Below are 13,473 nucleotides of genomic sequence, written 5' to 3' on the forward strand. Positions count from 1 at the left end.
TAACTGGTAGCTGGTGGAGATGGAGTGTCGCGTGAAGAGGGGGCCCAGTGGACATGAGGAGAGGGTCCTTTCGAGGTGGGACAAAGACGAAATGGAGGGCGAGTCTATGGAATGGGGAAGGGACGGATCTAGGCAGGTACACAAAAAAAATGGACGAGAACAGGAGGAGGGGCCTACGGAGATGGGGCAGGGCCTGGGAGGGGGTTCTAGGGGAAAGGGTGGAGCTTGTGGGTCGGAGGTAGAACTTGGGGAAATAGTAGGAGAACTAAGGGGAATATGGGAGACGTTTTGGCAAAAGACTGAGTAGGACTATGGGACCCTGGTAAGGTGGCGGCAGGTCCTGGGGAAACCGGAGGGCTGGGATTTGGTAAGGTAAGGTAGGGTCTGGGGGAGGTGGGCTGGATACACAGGCATACGTATGGAGACACACGTAGACACAGCCAACACACAAACTGGCACATACAGACATACAAAGTCACAGATACACAAAGTCACAGACACACGCTGTTCTCACGCCCAGACACCTGGCCACCCCCTTACACAGATGCCCGAGTTTCCCCTGTGTGTGCCTGCAGCCTCACTTCCTCCACCCGCCTGCCTGGGATGCAGCCCACGCCTCCCCCACTTTGCCCGCTCCCTTCCGCCCCCGCAGGCCCTTCTGTCTCCCTCCTCCTGCCGCCCACGCTCCTCCCACCAAGCAGAACTCTCACCGCGCTCCCCTTCCCCCTCCCTCTCCCAGCCTCTGTGCCTCGGCCTCTTCTCAGCTTCTCACTGCTCTCTCTGTCTCTCCATCTCTCCTTCCGGTCTCTGCGTCTCTCGCTCCCGGCAGTCTCCCTCTGGGTCTCTGTTAATCTCTAGATCTCTGTCCGCAGTATCTAGTTCTCTGATTGGATTATATTTCAGCCACAGACTCTCCATACCTTTCCCTCTCTCTCTTTGTCTGCCCTGGGTTGAGAACTTGGGTTGGGGGGCTAAGGGCGCCATCCCAGGCCCCATTTCTCATACCTAAAAGACAGGAAGAATGGAGCCAGCTGTCTTCCTGCTTGTTTGGTTCATCCTGTAGTCTAACCCGCTTCCTTGCTGCTGCTGCGACCCCACAGGCCCTCTCCTCCCCCAGACGGCTTCCCCAAGCTGGGACACCCTCTGTCCCCCGCCCCCGCCCAAGCTTCCAGCTGTGGTTTGAGGAGACAGAGAACAGGAGGCTAATTAGCGTTTAGGGAAACACATCCTTCCTTTGACGGGCAGGCGCTAATTAGAGGTGCTTCAAGAGGGCTGGAGGGGCAGCCCCAGGCAGGATCAACACAGAGATGGAAAAGAGATGCCCAGAGATGGCGTGGTGGGGAGAGAATGCAAGGAGAGAGAGATGGGCACCCAGGAACAGGAGACCTGGAGAATGAGCTAGAGATAGGGAGACACAGAGCCAGAGTAACAGAGACAAACAAAAGAGAAACGGAGAGCATGAGAGACAGAAACACAGAAAGATAGAAACTTAGAGATAGAGACAAAAGGAGAAGGAAACTGAGAGACAGATACATAGAGAGAGGGAGAGAGATTGAGAGACTGAAATGGAGGAAGACTGACAGGGAAATAGATGCAGGGGAGATAAAGAGAGACCATCTTCTCACTGAGAGACGTTCAGTGGGACACAGGGAAGGAGAGGTCCTCGTGATGCTACAGAGAGAAAAGAGAGTTTGGGTCAGCGAGAGACAAAGGGAGACAGAATGATAAAGAGACTGGGTCCGAAATCAGAGGCCTGCAGGAGCCAGAGAGTGAAGTTTCCAGGAAACAGGACAGGCATGGAAGTGACAGAATGTCAGGCCGGGGAAGAAGGCTGCTTCCTTTGATCTCAGGAAATCCTTTTCTGGCTCGAGATCCTCTTGCTGTCCTCTGCCAGTTGGCTTTCTCCTCCTTCTGGGTCTCCTGAGGGCATGCCTGTCAGGGTGCCAGTTGGAGGGCGTGTCACTGTGTGTCAGTCACTGCGTGTCAGTGGATCACGGTGTGTCTGCGAGAGAGTGCGCGTCGGAGGTGTGTGTATCACCCTGTCAGCATGTCACCATGTCAGCAGCTGCTTGCGTGTGTCAGGAGACCCCGCTTCTTGCTGCGGTATTTCAGCACCTCGGACAGCTCCCAGCCCACTCCTGAGGTGGGGGGCCGCCATTCCTTCCCACCCACAGAAAATTTAAAATATCCTGAAAGCAGGGAGGGGGTGAAGGTGGAGATGGGCATATGTCCCCACGTGACCGTCTTGTGTGCATCTGTCTTTGCATAGGTGTCACTGTGTCCTGTGTGTTTATGTGTTGAGGTGGGTCTGTGGAGTGAGTGTGATTCAGACCTTTTTATTTGAATTGTATTGACTTTGCTATTCCATTCTATGGACACTGAGAGACTGAGGCGGAGAGAGAACAGATAAAGGAAGGCAGAGAGACTGAGACAGAGAGGGTCAGAGATAGAGAGAGAGACAGAGAGGCTGAGAGATGGGTAGAGAGATGGAGGAAGATTGAAAGGGAGACCAAGATGCAGAGAGAGAGAAAGGAATAAACAGACACCAAGAGGCATAAAGAGCAAGATATACAGGAGAGTCCACATGGTACCACCTCGGAGGTATGCAGGTTGGCCATGTCGCTGAGGTTCTGGTGGGGGCGTTGTGCTAACGGGCATCTGGCCCATGCGATTTTACCAGTTATAGGGAATGGCTGAGGGGTGTGATGGTGTGTGGATGTGGGCGGTGTGATTGGCTGTGCTTCCTCTGCTGGGTGACTGTGTGGGCAGGGTATTTGTGTTTCTGAGTTCTGGGGCTGGGCCTGGTGGTTCCAGCTGCTAGTGGCAGAGCTGTGGGCTTTCTGGGGTTGTGGGTCTTTATGATTGAGGGGAGTAGGTTGCGTGCCTGAAGGAGAGGGGTGACTGGCTGTTCCTCCCCTCCACCTCCTGGTTACCATAGCAGCAGGATGTTGAGAAAATCAATTAGCACTTGGCTAACTCTCCACATGTGGCCAGACAGAGACCTGGAAGCTGATGGTCTCTTGGGCTGAAGGATTCAAGTTAACAAACGTTTATGGAGGGGCACTATGTGCCACGCACTGTTCTAGGCTTTGGGGACATAAATGTCCTGGTGGAACTTAAATTTTAATGCAAGGAAGCAAACGGCAAAGAATAAACAAAATAAATAAACACGTTAGATGGTGTGTTTGAACAAAGACATAAGCAGGGAAGGGAGCCAGGTGGGCTGGGGTGGGGTCTGGGGTGGATTTCAATTTTAAAGAAGGTGGTGGGAGTGGGTCTCATTGAAATAAAAGGTAAAGTTCAAACTGAGAAGTAGAGGAAATAAGGGAGTGAGCCTGGAGAAAGTGTTCATGGTGGAAGGAACAGCCTGTGCAAAGGTCCTGAGGCACGAGCAGGCCTGGTATGTTCAAGGAACAGGGAGAAGGCCAGTGTAGCTGGAGTGAGTGAGCAATGCAGAGAGGGGTGGGAGGCCAGAAGGGGAACAAGGGCCAGATCAAAGGACTTTGGCTCTTATCCTGGTGAATGTTTTAAGCAGAGGAAGGACCCAATCCTACTTGGTTTTATCAGAATCCTTCAGGTTGCTATTTAATAAACCTTAGCTTCGTCAGCTGTTTTTGGACTTGTTTCTGTCAAAGGGGGATCATAAGAGAAAGAGCCTTCCTCTGATGGTGGTTGTGACGATTAAATGAGATTACAGAGCCTAGGATTGAGTGGGTGCTTAAGAAACTGGGTGTCTAAGGGGCGAGTGATCTGGTGATTCAGGGGAGAGGCCTCATGCTGGGTGTCCTGCCTCCCCCCACTCAGGAAAACTCTGCAGGTGAAGATAGTTGATGACGAGGAATATGAAAAAAAAGATAATTTCTTCATCGAGCTGGGCCAGCCGCAGTGGCTTAAGCGAGGGATTTCAGGTGAGGGGTGACGGGTAGGCTGTGGGAGAGGTAAGGGGTCCAGGGCAGGGGATTTGGAGGGCTCAACTGTGGGACACTCCTTCAAGATCATGGACCTGAGCTTCACAGAGAAGCAATCTCACTTTCTCTCTGTCTCTCCCCAGCTCTGCTGCTCAATCAAGGTAAGTGGAATGACTGTCCGGCTTTGACTAGAGAGGGGACACTAAAGGGGAGGTGTCAAAGGATGGTCATGGACTTAATGGACTTAAGCTACCCTTCCAAGCCAGGTTGGAGGCAGGTTGGAGGTGAGATGGAGGTAGATTGGGGGCTGGGTGAGGGTTGGAGATGGCCTTAGAGTTGGTGGAGCCAGATGAGTGTGGGATTACAGGTAGGGGTTCGGAGGCCAAAATAGTGTTTTGTTTATAGTTCAGGTTGTGGGGGAGGGGAATAAATCATAGAATCCAACTGTCTTTGTGGTGGGCTCAGAGGGAGTGAGGTTTGAGGTTGTTTAGGACCAGGATGGGGTTAGGACTCGAGATTAGGATTAGGACTAAGTCAAGGTTGGAATTAAGACGGAGGTTGGTTTCTGGGTTTGTGACTAGAATTGGGGCCAGGGTCAGAGATTGGGATGAGGGATGGGGCTAGAGTCAGTGGCTTGGACATAGTGAGAGAGTAGTTTTGAAGTTGAAATCAAATTGGGGTTTGGGGTTAGGATTAGGGCTGAACTAAAGATTGTAATAGTCAGGGTAAGCAATACAAGTTGTTGTAACACCTAAATCCCAAATCCCAGTAGCTTAACACAATAAAAGTCATTTCCTGCTTGGGCAGTTTTCTGAGAGTATTCCTAGCAGGTGGGTGGCTTTCTTCAGAGAGTTAGGGTTGAGTTGGTGCTGGACTTGGAGCAAAGGATCAACATACTTCAGGGAGATAACTGAGTTCACGGCCAGGTGTAGCGGGGTCTGGGTCCAAGATTTGTATGCAATTGGGTCTCCCCCTCTTTCCTCACCACCTCAAACATACTCTAGGATGTTTTCAGAGCTTGGATGTAGAGACCAGGCCTCCTCCCTCAAGGGTGGTGATGATGATAATATTGGTGATAATAATAAACAAAATAACATTTCTGGTTATTTATCATGTGCCAGGCACTGTTCTAAGCACTTCGCATGAATTAATGCCTTTAATTCTCACAACCATCCTATGAGGTAGGTACTGTTATTGTGCCCATTTTATAGATATGAATGCTGAGGCACAGAGAGGATAAGGTCTTGCCCAAGGTCACACAGCTGCCACCATATGAACCCCAGAGCCCACTAACTGAACTTCATGGGCCATCCCAAGGGGGGCTGGGGCTCAGGCTGGGGTAGATGGTGGTCAGATAAGGAGGCTGGGGCAGGCTGGAGGGGAGTCAGCAAGGAGTCTTCTGAAAAGACAACAGACAGGTAGTGAGGGCATCTCAGGCCCAATTAAGAAGACCTTCCTGGAGTCTAATTCGCATCCGTCATGCTGCAGGGGATGGGGACAGGAAACTGACAGCTGAAGAGGAGGAGGCTCGGAGGATAGCGGAGATGGGCAAGCCGGTTCTTGGGGAAAACTGCCGGCTGGAGGTCATCATCGAGGAGTCATATGATTTTAAGGTGATTCTTCTGGGGCCTCAGCTTTCCGGAGTCTTGCCTGAGTTGTTTCCTGCGGGAGAGTCCAGGAGGGAATCAACTGAGAGTCACAAGGGAGGGGCAGCCAAGGGTCCAAGGCCATCCTCCGGGTCCCTCCACCAGCACCACGGACAGCACACACCTTCCTTTCCCTTTTGCTAGTAGCACCTCTGGGGTACGGAAGGTTGGAGGCCCTTGAGCATTGAGTGTGGGTCTCCAACCCCATTTCCCCTCATGGAGCCTCAGGGGTGCCCTGAGATGACCGTGGGCAGTGATCTCTTCCCCACCCTTATTCCCCAGAACACAGTGGATAAACTCATCAAGAAAACGAACTTGGCTTTGGTGATTGGAACCCATTCGTGGAGGGAGCAGTTTTTAGAGGCAATTACGGTGAGCGCAGGTAAGTGGGGAGGGAGGAGAGAGGAAGAGAGAAAGAGAAGAGAGAGAGAAGGGGAGACGGAGAGAGACACACAGAGAGAAATGAATGGAAAGACAGAGAGAGGGAAAGAAGGATGAGGAGAACAAGGACAGAGAGAGAAGAGAAAGAGAACAGGAAAGACACAGTGAGACAGACACAAAGAAAAAACAAAAACAGATCCAAAAAGACAAAGGAAAAGATAGGGAACTGACACAAACAGAAGAGAAAGACACACAAAAAGAGGTGCGCAGAGAAAGACAGAGATGCAGAGAAATCAGGAATGAAGTCAGTAAACTGCAGGGGGCCAGAGAGAGAGAGAGAGAGAGAGAGAGAGAGAGAGAGAGAGAGAGAGGCAGATAGAAATGGGCAAAGGTGGAGGGCTGCAAGGAGGAGGGGTCCCCGCTCAGACTTTCTCTTGTCTTCCGGGGTTTGGAGAGTGGGAACAGGTTAAATGGCATGGCCTCCCCAGACAGAGCCTGAGCTCCTCTGTTGCCATGGATACAGTCACCACGGCACTCAGCTCTCCCACCCCTTGGGGTTCCCACCCTCCTTAAGCCTCAGACGGGTCCATACTGCCCCCCTGTGGCCAGAGACACTACGGCACCTGGATTCATAGACTCAATCTTGGAGACCAACTCTGACTGGCCCTTTGTGATACAGATGGGGGAAACTGAGGCCCAGAGACAGAGGAGGAACTGGCCTGACCCTTACACAACATCAGGTTTCCTTCGGGGAGACCTAACTGGTGGGAACTGAAAACACATAAGGAATTGTTGGAAAGAATCTGGTCGGTGGTGACAGCCAAAAAAACCAGGCTTCAGGTGATGGAAAAATACCAGGTAGCAGACCTAGGGACACCAGATTGTAGGCCTAACAGAAACGAAATGGTGTTTCCCTCTGAGCCGTATTCTGTCTTTTTGTTTTTTTGGAGGAAAATGAGTTGTTTTTGTTTTCGTTTTTCAGTTACAGTTGACATTCAATATTATTTTATATTTCAAGTGTGCAGCATAGTGGTTAGACATTTACATAATTTATGCAGTGATGCCCCCAATTAGTCTGGTACCCACCTGGCACTATACATAGTTATTGCAACATTATCGACTATATTTTCTATGCTGTACTTTACATCCCCGTGACTGTTTTGTAACTATCAATTTGTATTTCTTAATCCCCTCACCGTTTTCACCCAGCTCCCCAATCTGCATCCCCTCTGGCAACCATCAGTTTGTTTTCTGTATCTATGAGTCTGTTTCTGTTTTGTTTGTTCATTTATTTTGTCCTTTAGATTCCACATATGAGATCATATGGTATTTGTCTTTCTCAGTCTGACTTATTTCACTTAGCAAACTACCCTCTAGGTCCCTCCATGTTGTCACAAATGGTAATATTTCATTCTTTTTTATGGCTGAGTAATATTCCATTATATATATGTACCACATCTTCTTTATTCAGTCGTCTATTGATAGATACTTGGGTTGCTTCTGTATCTTGGCTATTGTGAATAATGCTGCAATGAACATACGAGACACATTCTTTCAACATCTATTTCTGAAGGATCCTCTGGACCTGGCCCTATGCAGGACATTGCTGGGGACAAAGAGATGTCCGTGACAGCTTGGACTTTGTCCTTATGGAGCTCACAGTCTAGTGAGGGAGACAGACCTGTCACAAGAGAGTGACAACACAGAATGGGCAAGGCTGGGACAAAGGACCCCAGGGAGCTGTGGGAGCCGAAGTGAGGTGTCTGACTCAGCTTGAAGGTCAGGGAGGGCTTCCTGGAGTAGGAAACTTCTGAACTAAGTCTTCAAATGGAACTAAGAGTGTGTCCTCCCTGCTCGTGCCTCAGCCATATCTCACTGTGGTCAGTTAGGGGTGCATTCAGTGGCAAAGAGAAAACTCAACCACAAGTGGCTTAAGCAGACTAGAGTTTTGTTTTTTTTCTCACAAAAATATCTGCAGTAGGAGATAAAGAGTTAGCAACAGCCTAGTGATGTCATTAAATGCCCAGGATCCTTCTTTATCTCCCTTTCCCATTCTCAGCTTTTGCCCTCATGGTTGCAAGATGGCTGCAGCACTGCCAGGTGTCAAGTCCATATTCCAAGCAGGAAGAAAGAGGAAGCAGGGAAGCAGGAAGGGCAGCATGCCTGTTGCATCTGAGTTTCTGGTTTTAGTTTCCAATTCCATTTTACTTAGGGTCGTAGCAAAAACCTCATTGTGCTATAACATGCAGAACCAAGAAATCATACAAACCACTTATTTAGCTAAGCATTCACAAATTTAAGCATTTGTGTCTTTAACAAGCCAAGTGGCTAAGTGAGCTAGAAAAGTGGGAAAGGGATATATGACCTGATTCTCCAAATCTGTCAGTCTGTCTGCCTCCCCCACCACCAAGTGTCCTCTGTCATTGACATTGCAAGGAATCCTTGGGTTTAACTATGGGAAGTGGCTTCACGATTTGGTGGCTGGCCTGGCTTTTCTTCCCTGACTTGCTCTGAGTGACTAACCAGGGGTTTACAATGTCTCTTACCAGCGTTCTTCCAGATGTGATGCTTGACACATCTGCTCATTGCTTCTCACTCATTGCTTTATGCTTGTCAATTTAGGGCGAGGTAGACAAAACATGTCATTTGTGTTTTCACTGCAGGTCAAAAGCAGATCAAATTCGGTCACAATAAGTGACACAAACAACTCTAAGGAGGAGGCATCCTTTACAAAGCTCAGCAAACACATCCATAACACAGTGCCTCATCAGGAAAGCTAGCGTTTTTCAGAAATGGTCTGTTTATGTCTCACTGCCAAACTGGGTCACATGGCCACTGCTGCGAGGGATTCTGGGAAAGCAAATATTTAGCTGAGTGCTACTAGCTGCAAGGAATTTTGGGAAAGTGAATATTTTTATCTGAGGGCATGGCTGTTGCTAGCCTTAGGGGATTCTGGGAAAGTGGCTAATGTTAGCTGTGTACATGAGTATGGCTTTCTCCAGCCACAAGGAAGGGATCCAGGGAAAGTGAGTATCTTTAGCTGAGCACGTGGCTGTTGTTAGCTGCAGTGAATCAGAGGAAGTGAATATTCTACCTGCAGACATGGCTGTCAGTTGCTGTAAAGGCTTCTAGGAAAAGGAATATATTTAGCTAGGGAGATGGCCACCCCTAGCAACAAGGGATTCTGGGAAGCTGGATATTTTTAGCTGGGCACATGGCGTCCTTTAGCTTGAAGGGATTCTCTAGGAAAGTAAATATTTTTACCTGGGCCTGTACAATCTCCTATCTGCAAGGGATTCTGGGAAAGTAACTTTTCAGCTGCTGACATGGCCACACCTAGCTTCAAGGGATTCTGGGAAAGCAATTCATTTTACGGGACTCACTGTCTAGAAGTTGAAGAATATGGTTCTGTAGGCAAGGAAAGAGGCATGGGTGTGTGCCCCAGCTGGGTCGTGTGCCCACAGGGGACGAGGAGGAGGAGGAGGACGGGTCCCGGGAGGAGCGGCTGCCTTCGTGCTTTGACTACGTCATGCACTTCCTGACGGTGTTCTGGAAGGTGCTGTTCGCCTGCGTGCCCCCCACCGAGTACTGCCACGGCTGGGCCTGCTTCGGCGTCTGCATCCTGGTCATCGGCCTGCTCACTGCCCTCATTGGGGACCTCGCCTCTCATTTTGGCTGCACCGTTGGCCTCAAGGACTCCGTCAACGCCGTAGTCTTCGTGGCCCTGGGCACCTCCATCCCTGGTAACCCCCTGGGAGACCACCTGTTGGGGGTAGGGCCTCAGAGAAGCCAGGCAGTGGCAACTAAGAGAAAGGTCCTGCGGAAACAAGGTGATGGAGTCATGCAGAACCCGTGTGGTGGGTCCCAGAGAAATATGGCGGTGGGGCGTAGTAGAAAGTAGGCAGGGGTCCGATAGAGTCAATATGTGAATTGAATCCTCCCCAAAACACAATGAGATAAAATGTCCCATAGAACAAGGGCTGTGAGAAATGGTAGAAACAAGATGTTAATTTCCCCCTTCTCTCCCCCACCCCGTCCCACTAAGAAACCAGATGGAAGGTTCCATAGAACTATGTTGATGGACATGATAAGAAGCGGGCCAATGAATCTCAAGGCTTAATGAAGATGAGAGGGCAGAGTGGAAACCGGAGGTTGGAGGACGGGGTGCCATGGAAATAAGATAGTGGGGCTGCAGAGACTATAGTGTATGTCTCATCAAAGATCCCCTCTTCCCACATAAACCTGAGGGAAGGTGCCTTAGAAACCAGGTGGCCAAGACTGAAATTCCTACAGGAGTTAGAAGGCCCCAGGTGTGGGGAACTTGACACTTTGGTTATTCACATCAGTGTGTTCACCGGTCAGGTGGTGGCGCTGTCGGCCTAGAAAGCTGGCGGTAGGTCTTGTGGAAAGCTATCTTTGGGGAATGGTTTTCTGATGTTTGCCTTCTGTACCAGAGACTTGAGTTATTAGTAAGATGTTCAGGAATGGGTGGAGGCCATAGAAATCAGCTGTTTGCTTGACAGAAACCAAGTGGGGAATTGATAGGAAACGGTTGCACGTAGGAGGAGACTAACATTTATTTTATCCAGCCTGGTGGCCATGGATATGATTGGGCCCATAGGAAAACAGTGTGTTCATGGGAAATAGAAAGTGATTCCCATCGAAAGCAGGCAGCGAGTCCCATTGGAAAGTAGGCAGTGGATCCCGTGGAATGCAGAGAAGTCCTACAGAAAGCAGGCAGCGCGTCTCATAGAAAGCAGGCAGTGGGTCCTAATGAATGCAGACAAGTCCCATAGAAAGCAGGAAGTGAGTCCCATGGAAATAAAGCAGCGAGTTCCATAGAAAGCAGGCAGCTGGTCCTGTAGAGAGCCGGCATAGGGATGCTGACCGACTTTGCCTTTCGGGTGGGGTCAAGGCCTCAAGCCCTTCCTGTCTGCCCAGAGCTACAGAGTGGGAGACGGTGTCTGCACCACACCAGGCCTGTCGTTAGATCTTACGGGAAGTGCCTTATGGAAAGCAGGTGGCGGAGAAGGCGGTGCCAGGACCTGGGAGTGGCCTGCGGAACCCCTCTGAGCCGTTTCTTCCCCTGCAGACACGTTCGCCAGCAAGGTGGCAGCGCTGCAGGACCAGTGCGCGGACGCGTCCATCGGCAACGTGACGGGGTCCAACGCGGTGAACGTGTTCCTGGGCCTGGGCGTGGCCTGGTCGGTGGCCGCCGTGTACTGGGCGGTGCAGGGCCGCCCTTTCGAGGTGCGCACCGGCACGCTGGCCTTCTCCGTGACGCTCTTCACCGTCTTCGCCTTCGTGGGCATCGCCGTGCTGCTCTACCGGCGCCGGCCGCACATCGGCGGCGAGCTGGGCGGCCCGCGTGGCCCCAAGCTCGCCACCACCGCGCTCTTCCTGGGCCTCTGGTTTCTCTACATCCTCTTCGCCAGCCTCGAGGCTTACTGCCACATCCGAGGCTTCTAGCGCATTCCGCAGAGACTCGGCCACCCCCTGGAGACAGCTGCACTGCTCCTTCGTCCTCCAGAGACTCGGCCTCCTTGCCTGAGACGCGTCCTCCTGCCTCCTGGGGATTGATCTCCCCCTGTCCTCTGTCCCCACCGATAGCCTCCTCCCTTCCCCTCGGGAGTTGTGAGTTACCCACAATTCCAGCCCATTCCTGTTAGTTTCTGTCTACACCCCAGGGGAAATTTCCACCTGGAGGCCCCTCCCCAGGGAACCAACTTCCCCCTCAGTGACCCGCTAGAGAATCTGTCATCTTTCTCCCAGTCTTGCCCTATCCAGTAAGACTCCCTTCTTCTAGAGAACCCCGCCGCCACCACCACATGGACCTGTTCCCAGGGCTTCAGAAGTTAGTCCTCCCTGAGGGACCCTTGATGGGGGCTGATCCATCCTAGGATTTCGAGTATCTCAGCCCTTCTCCCAGCCTTTAGGGGGCTCCATTTATCGCCCAGGGGAGGGGGAAGGAACGGGTGGACGAGTGCACAAAGGGGGGCACACCTCCCCTGATTTCTCCACTCAGGCCCTTGGGAGATGCTAATTCTCCAGGTTTGGAGAAGGGAGGGGAGAAGTTTGGCGTTTCACAGCTGGAGGGGGCACATTTTGGACCTGCAACTTCTCACATTCCAGCACCCGCACTCTCCTCCACTACCTCTGAGAGCCCAGGCATTCCTTGGACGGGGGACCTGTGTGTATATAGTGTGTTTGGGAGAGGGGGGTCACGGGAGGGTGCATGTCTTGGGGAAAGGGGGTGACAGACTTTACTTTTGTGAAGGCAGCAGACTCCCCCAGTCATGAGAATCCACTTCGGGGAGGAGGCCACAAATCAAAGGGAGTCCAGCTGGTCTCCCCTGACAATCTAGAAGGCTCATTTTGCCCTCAGTGCCAGCAAATCCGGGCAGGACCCTCGAAGAGGAGACCGAGGGTCCCAGAGGACCAATGCTACAAGCCAGCAAATGCTGCCACATCTCTGCCTGATGGGGAGCAGGGTTGGGTGGGAGGGTGGGACTGGGACCAGGGGATCTGGGGGGGCATCTTTAACTTTGGAGGCCACCCATCTGTTGGTAGGCCATCTGCATTTTCTTACTGTTGATGTTTCCTGCCCAAAGGACACACTTGGGGCGTGGGGAGTGCTGCCCACTTCTTCGGACCCTAAGGATGACCCTGCAACCCCATAATCCACGGGTGTTTAGCATTCTGTCATCCTCGTGCATCGGCCCAGCATCCCAGACCTGTTACCCACTCCCCTTCTCTACTTCCAGCTCATCAGCACCAGTCGCTGTCTCTTTTCTCTGTGATTTCTGTAAAAGTTGCCATAAAACTTTGAAATTCTGCCTGGAAAACAGCCTTCCCGTGGGAAATTGGAATTCGGGAGGAGGAAGCTAATGAGCTCCTTGAGATTTCAGCAGTTGTGAAATAGACCAGGTGATCTGGGTTTTTCCAGGTCCCCGGTCCTCTGCAGGATACACCCACACGCACCAGCCACATTAAGTCCACACAACTTCCCCTACCACGCCCCCACTCATCACCTGGGAGCTTCACTAGCCACGCCCCTATGTCATCAGCAACAAACTATTCCTCTTCACAGGGCATCCTGGGAACTCAAAAGAATAGAACTCTTAGTTTGTCTGAGCAGGAAAGCTGGGGTTGATGGGGGGGTTCCTGAATAAAGCAAGTAACTTTCTCAGAATGCTGAAATAGGAGAGGGGGCTGTGTGCGTGTGCTTGCACGCGTGTGGTTCTCCAGATAAAAGACACAGCCTACATAAAGGTGTGCAGACTTGGGAGTTACTAGTGTTTTTCGTGCAAGTGGTTAGCATGAATGGAGTGTGGGGAAGTGGAGAGTGAAGCGAGCTCAAGAGGACCAATTATAAGATACCTTATCAGCCATGCAGTGGAGCTTGGAATTTATCCTCAGAGCAAAGGAAGCTTTGGAAGGGATTTCAATGGGGGATAGTGGGCGGGGCAGGCAGTTGATATCATCTGATTTACATTTTCAAATGTTCCTTTTGCTACTTGTAAGTCTGGAGGTTGGGA

At 51.2% G+C, this 13,473-nt stretch overlaps 1 protein-coding gene across 9 annotated transcripts in view; it reads left to right on the forward strand.

The window, feature by feature from the left end:
* The window catches only part of SLC8A2 (solute carrier family 8 member A2), a 28,449-nt gene extending 15,669 nt beyond the window's left edge, over positions 1 to 12,780 (forward strand). For 6 of the 9 annotated variants that reach the window (XM_019752598.2, XM_074316188.1, XM_019752599.2 and 3 more), the window contains 6 exons: positions 3,805 to 3,908; positions 4,052 to 4,069; positions 5,397 to 5,521; positions 5,837 to 5,936; positions 9,400 to 9,678; positions 11,028 to 12,780. In XM_019752598.2, coding sequence (XP_019608157.2) covers positions 3,805 to 3,908; positions 4,052 to 4,069; positions 5,397 to 5,521; positions 5,837 to 5,936; positions 9,400 to 9,678; positions 11,028 to 11,404 — 1,003 coding nt within the window. In that variant the 3' untranslated portion in view covers positions 11,405 to 12,780. The remainder of the gene's footprint in view (positions 1 to 3,804; positions 3,909 to 4,051; positions 4,070 to 5,396; positions 5,522 to 5,836; positions 5,937 to 9,399; positions 9,679 to 11,027) is intronic. The other 3 variants (XM_074316189.1, XM_074316187.1, XM_019752601.2) reach the window with 2 other exon arrangements.
* The last annotated feature ends 693 nt before the right edge of the window (positions 12,781 to 13,473 follow it).

Source organism: Rhinolophus sinicus, linkage group LG11 (assembly GCF_036562045.2).
Source record: "Rhinolophus sinicus isolate RSC01 linkage group LG11, ASM3656204v1, whole genome shotgun sequence".
Lineage (NCBI taxonomy): Eukaryota > Metazoa > Chordata > Mammalia > Chiroptera > Rhinolophidae > Rhinolophus > Rhinolophus sinicus.